Genomic DNA, 18,947 nt, shown 5'->3' with positions numbered 1-18,947 from the left:
AATGGTATTATTCATTTTACTGTGTATAATGCACTGTTCTCCAACCAGGTTGACCACAGTGATCTCCCCCCCTGTGGATGTCATTGCTTCTTGTGTCAATTGCTTGACCGTTTTGGCTGCCCGGAACCCAGCAAAGGTAAGACACTAAGTCTTCCTAACAGCCAGAAAATGTTGCACTTGGTGTATACCTGAAGACACATGGACATTTGACCCTTCTTTCCCTTCTCAGGTCTGGACTGATCTTCGTCACACAGGCTTTTTACCATTCGTGGCCCACCAGGTCTCCAACATGAGTCAGATGATTAGGTGAGCCAGGTCTTAGGGTGGGGAGAGTGTATGCCCTGGGAGTGCCATATACGTTTCAGGTCTAGGCTAGCTTCATTAGTTTTAAAGAAGCTTCTCTATGCCCGTTTACTCTGTCTACTCCTTGCCTGTTCAGCCCTCTGACCCGAAATAGGAAGGATGAGTGAGGACAAGGCAAAGGAGACGATGGGACTTGGGGCACAGAGGCTGCTCTCCTCTTAGGCCAGCACTGATCGTTCACAGTCTTTAAAGCCTGAGAGAGAGAAAGAGAGGTATTTCTCATCCAGCAGCAACCACATTAGGTACGTGGGAGTTAACTTTCCAGCTAGAGAATCCAGAGGTGTCTGGATCCAGAGACTTGGCTTCCTTTTCTTAAGCCATAATCACTCTGTACTTTTCCTTGTTTCATGGCTACTCAAGCTTACCTGATAGACCAGTTATTAATACACAGGCTCCATCTTACTACCTGAGCATTCTCTCCTTGCTCTCTCTTGCTTATAAGACAAGGATGTTTTCCTGATGTTTATTTGATTTTTCACATTAAACCTCTTGATTTTGTATATCAATAAAACATGTTCTTAATGTTTACCCTGGGTATAAAATTGCCTAAATTTGATTAATTCCTTTGCAGAGCTTTCCTATTTTATGCCCAAGCCATCTAGACAATAATAAGAGTGCTCTGTGATTACAGTTTCCTGAAACTTTGAAATTGCGACATCATTTTTTTCCCTCTGCCTCTGTTTTTTCACAGTGCAGAGGGAATGAATGCTGGAGGGTATGGAAACCTCTTGATGAATAGTGAACAGCCCCAGGGCGAGTATGGGGTCACTATTGCCTTTCTGCGCTTGATCACCACTCTTGTCAAGGTAAAATCTGGTCAGATAGAATCATCTGAAGTAGTTTCCCTGCCCCCTGCTACTATAATCATCCTGTCTGCAGGCAGAATAGTTGTTGTGAAGTTATGGTGATAACAGTTTCTGTGTACCGACTATTTACTATGTTCCAGATTCTATAGTAGTGCTTTGTCTGTGTTATTTAATACTCAGAGGCAGTATGCTGTAATGTAGTGACTGTTAAGCTAGTTTGACTGTAGCCAAGGGTAATACATACATGTTATATCACATCCAAGCGTACACATGTCTATATGTATACTCCTAAAGCAAAGTTTCACAATACGATACTACTCTTACTATGCAAGACGCACTGTGATATTTTCTAATAAGCTGATCTCACAATCCATTAATGGATCACAGCTCAGTTTGAAAAATACTGGTGTAGCATGGATTTTGGAGTCAGACAGAATTAGGTTTATATTTCAGGTTGACCACTTACTAGCTGCATGACCTTGGGCAAGTATAGAATTTCTCTGAACCTCTGTAAAATAGGAATGATGAATGGTCTCTACCTCGTGGAGTTGTTGAGAGGGCCACGTATGAAAAGGACTCAGCACACTTCCTGCCTGCAGGAATCATTCAATAAATGCTTAAAAAGATAGAAACAGTCCTATATAGAGATAGGGCTATAGATGTAGATGTTTATATATAAATAAACAATCTCGTTTTTCAGTTAAGGAAACTGATGTTAACAAGTAATATTAGGACAAAGAATTTTGAGTATCAGATCTTTCTGGTATTCTAGTGATGGGATAGAGGTTAGGCGGATGGCTGGTGATCACGGCTGTGCAACTGGCCTTCTCCATCATCGACAGTCCTGTATCCTGCATGTTTAATGTGCCTCCCTTCTGCCCAGATTTAACCTTCATCCCTCTCCCTCATGTAGATGCCTTTGTGATATTGTCACATTGTTTTTTTAGTCCTTTTCTCTGTTCTAGAGAAACCCACCACTTGGACTCAATTGAACTAGAGTAGAGTGTTGTGATGTTTCTTTTTTTCACTGGTGCCAAGGTCTGCCCAGATTGCCTTTGGACCTGTGGTTTTGGAGTTAAATCTCTAGGAATTAAATGACTTTTCCGGGCCGGCCCCGTGGCTTAGTGGTTAAGTGCGCGCGCTCCGCTGCTGGCGGCCCGGGTTCGGATCCCCGGTGCGCAGGACACACCGCTTCTCCGGCCATGCTGAGGCCGCGTCCCACATACAGCAACTAGAAGAATGTGCAACTATGACATACAACTATCTACTGGGGCTTTGGGGGAAAAAAAAATAAAAAAAAAATAAAAAAAAAATGACTTTTCCTTAAATGGCATAAGCCCTCACAGCATGGTTTCTTGTAGGGGCAGCTTGGCAGTACCCAGAGCCAAGGGCTGGTGCCTTGTGTCATGTTTGTGCTGAAGGAGATGCTTCCTAGCTACCACAAGTGGCGCTACAACTCCCACGGTGTGAGAGAGCAGATTGGTAAGGAAAGCGTGGGCAGAGAAGATCTGAGGAATTTCTGGCTCCCTGGAGATCTTTCCCCCCCTTTCTTGGGATCAGGGTTATCACACAAGGCCACATCATTCCTGTGTCTTTTCTGGAGTCCAGGTTGCCTGATCCTGGAGCTGATTCATGCGATACTGAACCTGTGTCATGAGACAGACCTGCACAGCAGGTATGAGGGGCATGATGACTACAGCTTGTTCTCTTGATGCTGCCGCTCATCAGGGGAAGACATGGGCTTCTGTGGGCAGAGCCATTTCATTCTTCCAGAAAACTCACCTTGGTTGAGCCCAGAGCTCAGTACTCTGGAGGTTCTGATTTGTTTTCCACTGAACTATTGATCCTTTCTCTTTGTGGAGAGAGAAAAGCATGTGAACTGTATATGAGATAGTTCCCAGTGAGGTTGTACACACACAGACACACACTAATCATTTTTTATGATCTTTACAAGTTATGCATGTTCATTGGAAAATAGTGCAAAGTGCCCTTCATAAACCTCTTTCCCAGAGATGACTCTTAACAAGTTAGTGTGGGGCCTGCCTGGTGGCACAGCGGTTAAGTGAGTGCGTTCTGCTTCGGTGGCCCGGGGTTCGCAGGTTCGGATCCCGGGCGCGCACCAACGGTCAAGCCATGCTGTGGCGGCGTCCCATATAAAGTAGAGGAAGACGGACACGGATGTTAGCCCAGGTCCAATCTTCCTCAGCAAAAAGAGGAGGATTAGCATCGAATGTTAGCTCAGGGCTGATCTTCCTCACACACACAAAAAAAATGTTAGTGTGTATGCCTCTGGTTTTCTTCCTCTGCTCGTACTAACTGCTCTGTACCTTTATTTCCATACTACTACATGTAGATATGTCTTGTTTTAATGCTTCCATACATTCTATTGTATGGATTAATCATGATTCATTTCAGTAAACATATCCACTAATTGATAGACATTTAGATAGTTTCTCAGAATAGTCTTTAAGATCAGGTCGATTTAATAAGGAAAGTGATCAGAGTGCCTTCATCTGGCAAAGAGAGCTGATCTGTATCACTGAGGCCCAGTTGGTTAGGTTTGGACAATGCCCTTTCCTTCCAGTAATAAACTCGGTGGCTCCCTAGTAACTCGGAATATATCTGTCTTCCAGTCACACCCCCAGCCTTCAGTCTCTCTGTATCTGCAGCCTGGCCTATACAGAAGCAGGACAGACAGTTATTAATATCATGGGCATCGGCGTGGACACCATCGACATGGTGATGGCTGCTCAGCCCCGCAGGTAGGGCTCCCTCTCCACCTTCCCCCATTTATCTTTATTGTGCCTGCGCATTGTAAGAGCTCCAGGTTAAGGTAACATGCGGTCGCTTTTTAAAGACAACCTTGTTCTTCCTACGATATAGCCTTTATATAACCTAGTGGCTGCTATATAGGTTGGCGCAGAGCAAAGGGAGTTGATTGCTCCTCCTCTCTCCTAGTTTGGACTGGGGCCTCTAACAGAAGCTGTTGAACTCTGGGATTATTGTTGGAATCTATTTCATGAGAGCACATATGTTGCGAATGAAGTCATGTTGTCTGAATCAACTTTGGTTTCCATTTGGCACCCTAGTGATGGGGCAGAGGGCCAGGGGCAAGGCCAGCTGTTGATCAAGACAGTGAAACTGGCATTCTCCGTCACCAACAATGTTATTCGGCTGAAACCTCCTTCTAATGTGGTATCCCCTCTGGAACAGGCTCTCACACAACATGGTATGTATTTTTCTTCCAATCAGCAACATTTCTGCCCATAAGTACGTACGATAGGCTGTGTTTTTAGAGGTCAACAGTATTTTCTGCTTAACTCCTTGAGGAAATTTGGGAATGATCACCAGCTCTCATCCTGGACTTAGAAATAAGAGGACTGGATCATACTTCATTTCTGCCTCCTGTTGATGACAGAATAGTAGTAAAGAACCATATGTTCAAAGTCAGACTGCATTGGTTCAGATTTTGTCTCCAACCAGCTGTGTGACCTTGGACACATTATTAAACAATTCCTTTAATCTCTCTGGAACCCAGTTTCCTCATTTTCAAGTAGGTGTTTGCATAATGTCTAAGACCTATTCTAGCTGTATCATTTTGGGATTTTTATGATTTTTGCCAAGCTTCAACACAATGCTTCACTGTGATGTCTTTTTGTAACCTATTTATTAAAAGACTACCTATTTTCTTTAAAATGTATCTTTTTCTGCTTTTAATGAATTGCATTGAGCTGTTCACCCCCAAATCCTGCCTATCCCTTTGGCTACTGAAAGAAAGAGAATGATATGGCCCTCCAAGTACTTGAGAGTAAATTCCCTCGCATATACGAGCTTTTTTGAGCAGCAGCCTCCTAAGAGCTTGAGTCAGGCACTGTTGGTGTCTAAGCACCGTTTCCTGTGCTTCTTCAGGTGCCCATGGGAACAACCTCATTGCTGTTCTTGCCAGGTACATCTACCATAAACATGACCCTGCTTTGCCACGCCTTGCCATCCAGCTGCTGAAACGTCTGGCCACGGTAGGATTCCACTTAGCCAACCAAAGCCTCAGAAAACTGGCTTTGTGCTTAAGACCACTCTTGGTTTCTCCCAAGAGAAGTAGCTAACTTGAACTTTTAAAGTCACATGCACACACGCACACACACACACCCCCCTTGTGTTTTATGAGGGTTTTTTTTTCCTGATTACGAAAGACATACATAACTCACTTAAAAATATTTATTTAAGGGGCCAGCCTGGTGGTGTAGTGGTTAAGGTCATGTGTTCCGCTTCGGCGGCCGGGGTTCGCTGATTTGGATCCTGGGCCTGGACCTATTCACCACTCATCCAGCCATGCTGAGGCAGAGTCCCACAGGGAAGAGCTACAGCTCTACAACTGTGATGCACAACTACGTACTGGGGCTTTGGAGAAAGAAGACAACGAGAAAAATTAGCAAGACATTTTAGCGTAGGGTCAGTCTTCCTCAAAAAAAAAATTAAATGTTACAGGTAAGTGTAACATAGAAAGTTAAGGTACCCTATGAGCTCCTCATTCTAAGAATCCCTATGAGAAGGTTGGTATACATTGCTCCAGATTTCTTTTTATTTGTACTTATATAGTAAAGGGTGTTTGGGTGTGCACTTTTGTTCTTTACAGAAGTGGAATTCCACTAGACACACTGTTTTGTGACTGGTTTTCTTCGCTTAACACCATACCTTGCAGTCTTTCTGTGTGGGCACATCTGGAGCTACCTCATGCTCTTTATTTTTTGTGTGGCATGCCATAGGATGGATGCATCCTAATTTATTTGGGCTATTTTTTGTCTCTCACTATTGTAAACAGTGCTGCAGTGAACATTATAATCCATAAAACTCTGTGAACTTTTGTTTACAGTTCCCAAAACTTAGATACCAATGAATGTTTTAATTCTTATTAGATATTTCCAGTTGTCATCCAAAAAGGATTGTAACAGTTTATACTCCGAACACCAAGTCTTATATCCTTGCCACAATGTAATAGGCAAATCCATATTGTCCTATTTTTGGTTTGCATGTATTTAACCGTGAGAGAGGTTGCACATCTCTTTATGTTGATTACTGTTTCTCTTGTAAATTGTTGGGCATCTTATGCTGTAGTTTGGGGTGATGTCCCTTTTGACCCATAACTGTGTGTCTGGATGTTTCCCTTTCTGCCCATTTTCTGCGAGTTCTCCAGCACCCTTCTGCAGGAGCCTGTTGAGGTTTTTCTGGAAGTAGAACTCTAAGCCTGTGTATCCCGGTCTGCACCAGGTGGCCCCAATGTCAGTGTATGCCTGTCTGGGCAATGATGCGGCTGCCATTCGAGATGCCTTCCTGATCCGACTACAGAGCAAGATTGAGGATATGCGCATCAAAGTCATGATTCTGGAATTCCTCACGGTTGCAGTAGAGACTCAGCCAGGGCTCATTGAACTGTTTCTGAATCTGGAGGTGAAGGATGGCAGTGATGGCTCCAAGGTGAACCTGCACCTGGGGTGAAGCTGGGAGACGGCTTCCTGGGACGGGGGTGCTGGGCTCTGCGGGTGGTTGTTGGCAGCAGCTGTGGGACTGAACTCTTGCCTGCCCCTCCTGCAGGAATTCAGCCTTGGGGTATGGAGCTGTCTCCATGCAGTGCTGGAGCTGATTGATTCCCAGCAACAGGACCGCTACTGGTGCCCACCCCTGCTGCATCGTGCAGCCATTGCCTTTCTGCATGCCCTGTGGCAGGACCGTCGGGACAGTGCCATGCTGGTGCTCAGAACCAAGTAAGTCTGACTCCAGGAGTTACTTAACCTCCAAGGCTCGTGCTTGTCTGTAAGATGGGGGAACAACAGTTCCTATCTTAGAGGTTTATTGTGGTAGCTCACTGAGCATATGCATGAAAAATGCTTAGTGCCTGGGTCAGTGTGTGGGAGTTTTACTCTGAGGTATTCTCTTTTTAATGCTGCCACCAGCAGGTGTCATTTTTACTCTGAGGTAAAGATGTGTTTACCTTAGAGTTCCCACCCTTTGTGTTCCTGCCTTCTGCCAACCCCCAAAACCCGTTGGTCTTGAGAAACAGTAGGTTCAGATGAGAGTGGCTTGCTCAAGCGATGAACTGAATGAAACACCTTATTCTCATGGACCCTGTTTGCACAAAGGGAAGGAACGTTACAAAGGCTAAATGTGGGAGTCTGCCGTCCTTGTTTCCCTCCTCACTGTCTTCATCGCCAGACTTTTGGAAATGTACAGTGGAATGAATTGTGAGAGGTGTTTTTTTTTTTGAGGAAGATTGGCCCTGAGTTAACATCCGTTGCCCATCTTCTTCTTTTTTTTCCTTTTTTCTCCCCAAAGCCCCAGTAGACAGTTGTGTGTCATAGTTGTACATCCTCCTAGTTGCCCTATATGGGATGCCCCCTCAGCTGGGCTTGATGAGTGGTGTGTAGGTCCGCACCCAGGATCTGAACTGGTGAACCCTGGGCTGCTGAAGCAGAGCGCACGAACTTAACCACTTCGCCACCGGGCTGGCACCTGAATCATGAGAGTTTTTATTGGTCAACTCTGTGACATACAATTGTGTTTCTTAAGGGGAACACATAATTTTATCTATGGAACCCTTTACATTTATGTAGAAGCAAGTGACCTATGAGACACGTGTTAGGATTGGGACTGGTAAAATATGAAGTAACCACCAAAGGGAGGTGGAGAGAGGAGGGACTATGTGGGGGAAAGCGTGATCTCCAACTTGTCGTTTCTTTTTAGACCCAAGTTTTGGGAGAATTTAACCAGTCCACTGTTTGGAAGCCTTTCTCCTCCCTCAGAAACATCTGAGGTAAGCTGTGGTAGAAGGGGGGCTGTGACTGAAAGTCCCTAGGAGTAACGGCTGGGCTGTGAGACTGAGCTGTAGAAAATGATACCTCTCCTACTTACACACCTAGAACATTTTCTTCACTAGAAACTTCTTGCTTAGAGAAGTGCTTGTTTCCTCTCCCTTTGATGTCTTGCTTTGGAAGGAAAATGGCATGCCCTGCTCTGTGTTGATGGTGGCATGGTCTTCTCCACTCACTTGGAGACACTGTGGACCTGACGCTTCTGCTCTTGCAAGTTAGATGCCTGTTCTCATTCAATAGGGAATGTGCTTTCTTGTTTTCCAATTTTGGGTTCCTGCTCTGTTACCTTGTGGGAGGACACTAGGGAGAAGGTTCTTCTCATGATTGGTATCTGCTCTGCTCTCCCCCTCCATAGCCCAGCATCCTGGAAACCTGTGCCCTCATTATGAAGATAATTTGCTTGGAGATATACTATGTAGTTAAGTGAGTCCTTTTCCCTTCTGAGATTTTAATTCAAGGTTTTGGGGGAGGGACCGTGGTGGCCTACCACTGGGTGCATGGCCGTATGAGCCAAGGCAGAGGAGAGAGCTGGTGTGGAGCCATTTATGGAGGGCCACTGAGCTATGTCCCTGGCCAATCCATTGATGGCATTTATGATTGTCAGAAAGAGTTATTGTGAAGCAAACTCCATGTGCTCGGGATTTTATGGAGGAGGAATCCTGGAAAAGGCCTCAGCCTAACCCATTATGTTGAGCAAGAAGTATGAGCCCCACACATTGGAGATGATCCGGAGCCGACTGCCTTTAAGCCCATGTGAGGTTGCTTTCTCTGCCTCAACAAGGGTCTGTGCCCATCGCATCCCCATCTGCTTTCAAAACCTAACTGTAGGTTTTGTTTTCTCTTGACAACCTAGGGGCTCATTAGACCAGTCGTTAAAAGATACACTCAAGAAATTTTCCAGCGAGAAACGCTTTGCCTACTGGTCAGGGTATGTCAAGTCCTTGGCAGTTCACACGGCTGATACAGAGGGCAGCAGCTGCACCTCCTTGGTAGAGTATCAGATGCTGGTCTCCGCCTGGAGGATGCTTCTCATCATTGCCACCAGTCACGTAAGAACCTCCTGGGGCGAATTTTCACTTTGGTATCCTAGCAACGATGTGCTAGGATGCCTAGCAGATACAGCCGCTTGGGATAAAGAACGAATCAGGGTTTTTCCTTGAGGGTTAAAATGTAACAGGTTCTGTGCCAAAAGATGGGGGCTAAAATGGGGTATTTGAGGGTGTTGGGTCCAACACGAGATGCTAAGAAAAGTGCAGAGAAGTAATTTTAAATCCCTACAGATATTCATAAAAGCCTCCTGTAGCTGCCTTCGCAGCCTTGGATAGGTCTTAGGGACTCCCTTCCTTCCTCTACCTCTCATGCACATGTATAATTGCCTTCTCATGTGATGTGCTGTATGGACACTAGGTAAATATTTGTGACTAGTCAGCAGGTGGCTGTGACAGCTGCAGCAGCACCCTCTCCAGAGGGCAGTTTGTTTTTGTTGGTTCTAGAAACTGCATTTCCTGGTTGTCTTAGAAAAAGAATAGAGGCCATTGTCTCTGCAATGTGTATCTACTGCGAGTTGGTTTTTAGAGAGAGTTAACATCTGGGAAGAGTTTGCGTTTTTTTCTTGGTATTTTTTTGTGGTTTGACACCATCACACTGTGTAGTACGGACTTGGTGTTGAACTGTTCTTCCCTGGGGAATCCAGATTAATATCTTGACTTCATGAATAACTTCAGCTTGATAGATGCCCCTTGTTCCAAGCATACTCTCACATCTTCTGCAGCTTGTTCCCTAGTGCCAGACTGCCCATGGCCTTGGAGCTTTGCTATGGCACAGTGGTTTGAAATATTGATTGATTGATTGATTGTGTGTGTGTGTGTGTGTGTGTCAGAGGAAGATCAGCCCTGAGTTAACATCCTTGCCAATCCTCCTCTTTTTGCTGAGGAAGACTGGCCCTGGGCTAACATCCGTGCCCATCTTCCTCCACTTTATGTGGGACGCCGCCACAGCGTGGCCTGACAAGCGGTGTGTCAGTGCACGCCCGGGATCCGAACCCGGGCCGCCAGCAGCGGAGCATGTGCACTTAACCGCTCCGCCACGGGGCCGGCCCCCCAGTGGTTTTGGGCCCCTGAGACTTACAGACACTTCAGAAGGTTCAGCCGTCTTCGGGGAATGGTTGGTGCCCCAGGGAATAACTGTGTATCAGCTGCTTTTTAGGCCCCAGCTCGGCAGCAGTTCTTGAATTGTAGCTCTGAAAATCCCGCCATCCTCTTCCTTCTTAGGAAACCTGTCTGATTAAGTCCAGGATATTGATCCTTCATTCATTCATTTAATGGATATTAATGGAATGCTTACCTTATGCCAGGCACTGGGTATACAGCAGTGAATCAGGCAGATAAGGTCTTGATCTCATGGAGAGTGGCCTGGGAGGGAGGCAAATTGTAAACAAACTCACAAAGAAAGATTGTTGCAGACTGTGATAATTCACTGTGAAGGAAACAAAGAGAATGCTATGGTAGTGAATGCTGAGGCAGGATATGAGTAGTCAGGGAGGCCTTCTCTGAGGGGGTGATGTCCAAACCGAGACCTGAATATGCGAAGGAGCCTTCCAGGTGGACAGCCTGTGGAACAGAGTAGTCTAGGCAGAGAGACTCACTAGTGCAAGGGTGCAGATGTGGAAAGAGTTTGGTCTGTTCCGGAGGAGGAAGGAGGTCAGTAGGGCTGGAATAGAGTGAGCATAGGCGGGTGTGAGACCAAAATCAGTTGGACCAGATCCTATGGGTCCTTCCAGGTCTTGTATTTCCAGTGCACTGGGAAGCCTTTAAAGGATCTGAGCAGAGGAAGGATGTCGTGAGGAGGAGGAGGTGAACCAGGGCTTGATTCTGACCATATCTAAGGGTGGACAAAAGACCAGCAGGGCCCTTAAGCCCCGTTTTAATCAGGGAGACAGTGACTAATTATCTGACAGAGGACCCCACATTTCTTGACTTCTCAAGTCTGGGAACTTTTCCCAACTGACGTTTTTTTCTGTTCCTTTGCAGGCGGAGATAATGCACCTGACTGACTCTGCAGTGCGTCGCCAGCTCTTTCTTGATGTGCTTGATGGGTCCAAAGCATTAGTAAGTGTGTCTGGGAGATTTCACATTCCTCCCAGGGAGAAGGTCTCCGAGGTCAAATAGCAGCTCACGAGTCTGCAGCTGTGCAAGTGGTCAGGTCAAAAGGCTCAGTTGGCCTGGGAGGTCTGAGGCTGCAGTGGGGAGGCAGAAGTCGGCTGTTGCTGTGCCAGCCCCTGGCCTATCCCACTGTGTCCCACCCCTGTGAGTTCACTGGTAGGAAAGAAAGGCATGAAGCTAAAAGGTGCTCTGTAGGGCCGGGCCCGTGGCTTAGCAGTTAAGTGCATGCGCTCCACTACAGGCAGCCCGGGTTCGGATCCCGGGCACGCACTGACGCGCCACTTATCTGGCCATGCTGAGGCTGCATCCCACATACAGCAACTAGGATGTGCAACTATGACATACAACTCTCTACTGGGGCTTTGGGGAGAAAAAAAGGAGGAGGATTGGCAATAGATGTTAGCTCGGAGCCGGTCTTCCTCAGCAAAGAAAAAAAAAAAAGGAGGATTAGCACGGATGTTAGCTCAGGGCTGATCTTTTTCACAAAAATAAATAATAAATAAATAAATAAATAAAAGATGTTCTGTGGATGGAGCTGGAATCTTCCTGCTGTGTCAGCTCACAGGAAGCCTGACTCCTAACCAGTCTGCTGTCTCCCCTCAGCTTCTAGTCCCAGCCTCAGTGAACTGCCTCCGCCTCGGCTCCATGATGTGCACTCTGCTGCTTATCCTTCTCCGGCAGTGGAAGAGGTGAGCACTGTGCCAGGAGAGGTGGTCCGTGGCTGGAGCTGCCTCATCAGGGCCTGCTCGTCCCTCTTTGCTGACATCACCTTCCTGAGGGGGGAGAAAATGGGTGTGAAATGGGCTGGCTTTCCCTCATAGGGAGCGGGGCTGACAGCAAACCTAGGATGAGAGGCAGGGTGCCCCCTGGTTTCCTGAGATGGAGCAGGGCAGTTTGTGGCCTTTCTGTGAGATGTATTCTCCCCTCCCTCTCCACCCCATATTATTTCTAGAGAGTTAGGCTCTGTGGATGAAATCCTTGGACCCTTGACGGAGATCCTGGAGGGAGTGCTGCAGGCAGACCAGCAACTCATGGAGAAGACCAAGGCCAAGGTGTTCTCAGCATTCATCACAGTGTTGCAGATGAAGGAGATGAGAGGTGAGTGGCAGAGTGGAGTGAGGGGAGCGGTCTCCCCACCCCTGCTGGCAGCCAACCTGGGCAGGGCTTCTACCAGCTGAGAGCCAGACGTTTCTCCTGTGAGGTTTGAGTTTTCGGGTTGAGAAGTCTTGTCTTCAGGAAAACTCTTTCTTTTCTCAGTTGTTTCTCCTCCTCTCCACTGGGACAGATACTCTCCCTCTCAGCACCATACTACATTCCCAGCCGCCTGCCGGGGAAGGAAACCTTGGTGTGCAGTGAGAGTTGGCAGGGTGAGGTGCTAGTGTCCCCTCCCTGTCTGCTCTGCAGTGAGTGACATCCCTCAGTACTCCCAGCTGGTGCTGAACGTCTGTGAGACCCTCCAAGAAGAGGTGATTGCACTCTTCGACCAGACCCGCCACAGTCTGGCATCGGGCAGCGCCACAGAGGACAAGGACAGTATGGAGACTGACGATTGCTCACGGCTCCGGCATAAGGACCAGCGTGATGGGGTGAGGGAGCTCCGCCTGGGGAAGCAGGCTATGCTTCCCACGCACATCCAACAAATATGAACGGTCTGCCTGATCTGTGCCAGGCCCTGGGAGTGATTAGTGAACAAGTAGTCACTGCACTTACGGAGTTCACAGCTTGGTGGAGAAAATTAATAAATCAGAGACTACGCAGAGAAGTGTCAGAATTCCACTGTGGCAAGTCCTGCATGGGAGAAATAACAGGGAGAACGTATATCATGGGGTTCTTACCTAATCTAGGGCCTCAGAGAGAAAGCACCCTTTTAGCAGTAACTTAAAGCATTGGTAGAGTCAGACAGGCAGAGGGGGCAGGGAAGATTTGGGCAGCAAAAACAGTGTGTGGTGAGCCATGGGTAAGAGTCACCTGGTGACCTGGAGAAAGGCTGGTGTGAGTGAAGATGAAGTGGGGCCTGGAGAGCTGGGGGCTAGATGACCAGGAGCCTTGTCAGGGTCTTTGATCTGGGTCCTAAGTGAAATAGGAAACGATTTATGGATTTTAAGCAAGGGAGAGAAATGATCCGATCTAAACTCTAGAAGATCATTTTGGATGGACTATATAGAACAGTGTTTTTTATTTTGATTTTGTATTTCTTTTTTTATTGAGGTAACATTAGTTTATAACATTATATAAATTTCAGGGGTATATCATTATATTTAGATTGCTGTGTAGATTACATCATGTTCACCACCCAAAGACTAAAAGAACAGTGTTTTTTAAACTATGGGTCATGACCCACGTGGATCATGAAATGAGTGGGTCTTAAAATGAGCTCATTCGGTTATAACTAGCATTATTTTTTAATGAAGTTGAATAAAATGTGAAAGAAAATATCAGCCTGGGCCGGCCCCGTGCCTTAGCGGTTAAGTGCGTGCGCTCCGCTACTGGTGGCCCAGGTTCGGATCCCGGGCGCGCGCCGACGCACCGCTTCTCCAGCCATGCTGAGGCCACGTCCCACATACAGCAACTAGAAGGATGTGCAACTATGACATACAACTGTCTACTGGGGCTTTGGGTGGGGAAAAAAAAAAGGAGGAGGATTGGCAATAGATGTTAGCTCAGAGCCGGTCCTCCTCAGCAAAAAGAGGAGGATTAGCATGGATGTTAGTTCAGGGCTGATCTCACAAAAAAAAAAAAAAGAAAGAAAATATCAGCATGCTTTGCAGCCTGTAAGGGTAGGTACTGTTCAATGAAAATATGTAAATATGTGTGTACTGGGGCACTATGTAAAAAGTATTTATTGCTGTGGGTTGTGGTCAAAAATAAGTTTGGGGGGCCAGCCCCGTGGTGTAGTGGTTAAGTGTGCGCACACCGCTGCTGGTGGCCTGGGTTTGGATCCCGGGTGCGCACCGAGGCACCGCTTGTCAAGCCGTGCTGTGGCAGCGTCCCATGTAAAGTGGAGGAAGATGGGCACAGATGTTAGCCTAGGGCCAGTCTTGCTCAGCAAAAAGAGGAGGATGGGCATGGATGTTAGCTCAGGGCTGATCTTCCTCACACACACACACAAAAAAGTAAGTTTGAAAAGCCACTGGTATGAAGTATTGATCAGAGAGGTTAAAAGAGGACCATTTAGGAGGTGATTGCAATAGTGCAGCTTGAGGGGAGGTGACTGACTCCATGCAGTGGCAGAGTTGGGTGGAGTGGTGGAGTGACCGGATGTGAGACGGGAGGTAGCACTGACATGGCTTGATGGCAGTTGGGTGATGGGGAGGGAAGAGACAAAGGTAGTCCTCTCAGTGTGGGGTGGCTTGTTAGCGTGGATGGAGTTTCCAGTCCCTGAGGGGTGGACACGGAGCAGAGCAGGATTGGGAAAGATCACGAGTGCTGTTTCCATCAAGCTCACTTGGAGATGTGTGTGACCAAGTGAGGTCCTGGGCAGCCAGACGCAGTGAGGTCCAGGGCAGCCTGGGCTGGTTGTCCTCTTCCTTCTCCTCCTGCTCTTCCCCTGCCCTGCCCCGCTTCCTTCCCTTTTTCTCATCTTTGTTTCTGGGCCCCAGCAGGTGTGTGTCCTGGGCCTGCACCTGGCCAAGGAGCTGTGTGAGGTAGATGAGGATGGTGACTCGTGGCTGCAGGTGACCCGCAGGCTCCCCATCTTGCCGACCCTCTTCACCACCCTGGAGGTGAGCCTTCGCATGAAGCAGAACCTGCACTTCACCGAGGCGGCGCTGCACCTGCTCCTCACTCTGGCTCGCACCCAGCAGGTAGGAGGCAAGCCCGAGGGCAGGAGGGAGCCTCTCTGCTTGTGCTGGGCGGGTTCTGACATGGCCTGTGAGTCTCCCGGAAGCTCTGGTCCAGCCCCAGAGCTCTACCTGCCCCTGGATCGGGCGGCTGCAGGGACAGGTTCCCTTGCATTCGATGTCTTTCCCTCCTAGGGAGCCACAGCAGTGGCTGGAGCCGGCATCACCCAGAGCATTTGTTTGCCCCTCTTGAGTGTATACCAGCTCAGCACCAATGGGACGGTGCAGGTGAGTGCCGGTGGCCTGCCAGGAGGCCTGGACCGGCCAGACCGCAGTTCCAGCAGAAAAGTGCCTCCCTACCCTCTGTGCTTTCGCTCGCCCCAGAAGTTGTTCTCTTTAGTGGCTCATCTGATGCACCGATGGTACAGAACTCTCCCCGCCACAACACTGACTCTAGAAAGAGAAGCTCACACAGCTAGTTAGTGGCAGACCCGAGTGTAGAAACCAGGATTCTTGTATTTCTGCCTAGTGCTTTTTCCTTGTAACCCTTGGCCTCAGACCCTCTCTGGCCCTGCTGGTCGCAAGGCAGTGGCATTGCCCATTCCAGGACGTTTTCTCCTCCAAACAGCCAGGCTGCCTTAGCTGCTGTGCTGCAAGGAGGCCCTGCTGTACCTGTCAGCTGGGTTCCTTGGTGCCGTGTCCTGATCATGTCCGCTGTTTGTGTCTTAGACACCTAGCACTTCTCGGAAGTCTGTGGATGCCCCCTCTTGGCCGGGGGTCTACCGCCTGTCCATGTCTTTGATGGAGCGGCTCCTTAAAACTCTGCGCTACAACTTCCTGACTGAGGCCCTGGACTTCGTGGGTGTTCACCAGGAGCGGACCTTACAGGTAGGTGATGGGCTGCCAGCATCATAGGGATGGGAGCTTGGGACTAAAGGGGGTCTGGGCCATTCAGGGTTTGAGGCTTGGCAGTTGAGGGGTGTCCATGCCCCCATTTCCACAGTGCTCTAAGGACTGCTGGCTGACTGGTCAATTACTGCAGCTGCTCTGCTGAGTGAGAGGAATGCTCTGGGATCAGCTCAGACAGAAACCTCTTAGTCATAATGCCAAGCCATCTGTTGTGCCGTCACCTCAGCGTTTGTGGGCCCAGGACCTAGCCTTCCCACAGGAGGGCAGGAGCAGGCGTGTCAGGTCCCTGAATCCCCCCATCCTTCCCTATCTCTCCCCTCCCAGTGCCTCAATGCGGTAAGGACAGTGCAGAGTCTGGCCTGCCTGGAGGAGGCGGACCACACCGTAGGCTTCATTCTGCAGCTCTCCAACTTCATGAAGGAATGGCACTTCCACCTGCCTCAGCTCATGCGGGATGTCCAGGTGGGGCCTCAGACGTGATTTCTTGGAGGGGTCAGGGGAAATGCTTGGGGACAGGGGTCAGTGGGCACTCTCTAGGGCACCTCCAGTGAATTTCAGGCCTGTTCCTGGAACATGGGCTTTTTGCATAGGGAGTGCAGGGTTTGCTTTCATGTTTCTTCCTCTGGAGCCAAATTGTTCCCTCCCACAGCAAAGGGCAGCCTTGTAGTTTAAGAGCCTGGCCTGTATTGGACAGACCTTGGTTCACATCCCTGAGGAACAGGCTATATTATAAGCTAGAGACTGTGGAGAGGTGAGCATTAGGAGGTGCTCAGAGAGAGAGAGAAGCGCATTGGTGTCACATAGAGACCTGTTTGGTTCGTCTGGTCAGTTGGCTGAGGCTGCCGCTGAGAGAATCTCCCTCATCCTTCCTGTGTTTGCTCCAGGTCAATCTGGGCTACTTGTGCCAGGCCTGCACCTCCCTCTTGCACAGCCGCAAGATGCTGCAGCACTACTTGCAGGTAACAGCCCCTTCCTGCCCTGGCTGCCTGGAATGCCTCACCCCTGGCTTCTCTGTGCTCCACCTCCATTTCTTGCCTCTCCCCCAGAACAAAAATGGGGATGGTATCCCCTCGGCTGTCACCCCTCGAGTTCAGCGGCCACCCACAGCTGCCCCTCCTGCCCCTTCCTCCTCCTCCTCCGCCTCCTCCTCCTCCGCCTCCTCCTCCAAGCAGCCCACTGCTGACACAGAGGCGTCGGAGCAGCGAGCCTTGCACACAGTCCAGTATGGCCTTCTCAAGATCCTCAGCAGAACTCTGGCGACCCTACGCCACTTCACCCCGGACGTCTGCCAGATCCTGCTGGATCAGGTACCAGCCTCCCAGCACTGAGCCATGAAGGCTTTGCTCTGCTCTGCTCTGCACTTAAGAGCTGTCTGAGGTCCTAGCTGGGCCCTGGACTGCTCTCGTCTTGCCTTGCAGTCCCTGGACCTTGCTGAATACAACTTCCTGTTTGCCCTGAGCTTTACCACCCCCACCTTTGACTCTGAAGTGGCCCCCTCCTTCGGGACCCTGCTGGCCACAGTCAATGTGGCCCTGAATATGCTTGGAGAGGTGAGCTGGGTGCTGTCTGGCCACTCAACCCAAGTCTTCCTCCCAGTCTCCCACTTCCTAACCATGACCTGGGGCATGTTTATGTAGCCTTCCCGAGCCTGTTCTTCATAAAATTAGTATGAGAGCCTACCCGTGAGGATTACTGTGAGGATTAAATGAGGTAACTGATAAAAATTGCCTAGCACAGGCCCTACCAATAGGAAGCTTTCAGTGAGTCAGAGCTGTTACTGTTACCTTATTTTTTACCTCTTGTTTCTCTTCCTCCAGCTGGACAAGAAAAAGGAGCCCCTCACCCAGGCTGTGGGGCTCAGCACACAGGCAGAAGGGACCAGAACAGTGAAGTAAGAAAGCCCTCCTTCTGGAATTGGTCTAGGGTTGGGGCGGTCATGGGCCAGCTATTCTCTTGACTCAGTGGCCCACCTCGCGCCTCCTAGCTTGGCCCTCTACCACAGTGTCAAAAACCTGCTCTTCTCCCAGGTCCCTCCTGATGTTTACCATGGAAAACTGCTTCTACCTGCTCATCTCCCAGGCAATGCGCTACCTTAGGGACCCGGCTGTGCACCCCCGGGACAAACAGCGGATGAAGCAGGAGCTCAGCTCAGAGTTGGTACGCACTGGAGGGGGCAGGGCCCGTGGGGAAGAGCCTCTTGGGGTCCCGCTCCTGAGGGTAGGGGGATGCGGGGACCTCATCAAGCTGCTTTTTCTCTCCTAGAGCACACTGCTTTCCAGCCTCTCGCGCTACTTTCGCCGAGGAGCCCCCAGCTCCCCTGCTGCTGGTGTCCTCCCCTCGCCTCAGGGCAAGTCCACCTCTCTATCCAAGGCCAGCCCCGAGAGTCAGGAGCCTCTGATCCAGCTGGTGCAGGCCTTTGTCAGACATGTGCAGAGATAGGGCAGTGGCATGCCACCCGCCTACCACTCTCCACCAGCCTGCACAGCAGCCCTGATGGGGCCCACCTGGGACTGAGACCAGCTCCTGTCACCCTTTCCCCAAAGCAGCCACGACTCCAACCACCCACCCACTGGCATTATTTTTGTAATAGATCAAGAGGTCAACAGCAGGGGCAGGGAGCCACAAGTCTGCCGCGCTCTCACACTCACGTTCAGAATGCCCCAAAGAGGTGTATTTCTTCCCTTCCTGCATTCCCCACAGCACTTGAGCCCGGCCCAGGGGAGGGGTGGGGGAGCCAGTGGCACGTGCAGCCAGGAGAGGCTGTACGCAGGGGTCTATTTTCCATGCTCTGTTCTTGCAGTTTTTTGGTAATACTGTGGTCTATTTATACAAATATTAAAATACTGTTTATAGACAGCTGCGTGACGTGTGCCTTCAGAGCCCAGGAATGACCAACTCTCAGAGCATCAAACAAGTCTTCCTTGGCCAGGGCCCCGGGAGTGGAGCAGAGCTTTGGGGAAGGCAGGGTATTTACTGATGGCTGACTCACTCTCATCCCTCCTGTTAATGTTCTGGGGATCGGGGCGGGGGTGCTGGGTGGACACTGTCAAATTGTCCCTCCCTTGG

The 18,947-nt window shown here is 49.3% G+C and overlaps 1 protein-coding gene across 3 annotated transcripts in view; it reads left to right on the top strand.

The window, feature by feature from the left end:
• The window catches only part of NUP188 (nucleoporin 188), a 51,726-nt gene extending 32,989 nt beyond the window's left edge, over positions 1-18,737 (top strand). Inside the window, exons 18-44 of one of the 3 annotated variants that reach the window (XM_087418948.1) lie at positions 49-136; positions 230-306; positions 1,055-1,169; positions 2,531-2,651; positions 2,778-2,844; positions 3,839-3,931; positions 4,259-4,398; positions 5,079-5,185; positions 6,435-6,641; positions 6,759-6,928; positions 7,905-7,974; positions 8,388-8,455; positions 8,886-9,081; positions 11,062-11,139; positions 11,797-11,882; positions 12,146-12,291; positions 12,598-12,779; positions 14,796-14,996; positions 15,168-15,260; positions 15,702-15,860; positions 16,206-16,343; positions 16,766-16,840; positions 16,928-17,188; positions 17,300-17,431; positions 17,699-17,772; positions 17,909-18,038; positions 18,144-18,737. In XM_087418948.1, coding sequence (XP_087275074.1) covers positions 49-136; positions 230-306; positions 1,055-1,169; positions 2,531-2,651; positions 2,778-2,844; positions 3,839-3,931; positions 4,259-4,398; positions 5,079-5,185; positions 6,435-6,641; positions 6,759-6,928; positions 7,905-7,974; positions 8,388-8,455; positions 8,886-9,081; positions 11,062-11,139; positions 11,797-11,882; positions 12,146-12,291; positions 12,598-12,779; positions 14,796-14,996; positions 15,168-15,260; positions 15,702-15,860; positions 16,206-16,343; positions 16,766-16,840; positions 16,928-17,188; positions 17,300-17,431; positions 17,699-17,772; positions 17,909-18,038; positions 18,144-18,320 — 3,451 coding nt within the window. In that variant the 3' untranslated portion in view covers positions 18,321-18,737. Of the gene's footprint in view, positions 1-48; positions 137-229; positions 307-1,054; positions 1,170-2,530; positions 2,652-2,777; positions 2,845-3,802; positions 3,932-4,258; positions 4,399-5,078; positions 5,186-6,434; positions 6,642-6,758; positions 6,929-7,904; positions 7,975-8,387; positions 8,456-8,885; positions 9,082-11,061; positions 11,140-11,796; positions 11,883-12,145; positions 12,292-12,597; positions 12,780-14,795; positions 14,997-15,167; positions 15,261-15,701; positions 15,861-16,205; positions 16,344-16,765; positions 16,841-16,927; positions 17,189-17,299; positions 17,432-17,698; positions 17,773-17,908; positions 18,039-18,143 lie in introns of all 3 variants that reach the window. The other 2 variants (XM_087418949.1, XM_004423550.3) reach the window with 2 other exon arrangements.
• Positions 18,738-18,947: the final 210 nt, after the last annotated feature.

Source organism: Ceratotherium simum, chromosome 29 (assembly GCF_057802395.1).
Source record: "Ceratotherium simum simum isolate JZ-2026a chromosome 29, ASM5780239v1, whole genome shotgun sequence".
NCBI lineage: Eukaryota > Metazoa > Chordata > Mammalia > Perissodactyla > Rhinocerotidae > Ceratotherium > Ceratotherium simum.
The sequence above is the reverse complement of the archived record's forward strand: the minus strand, read 5'-3'. Positions and strand labels throughout refer to the sequence as shown.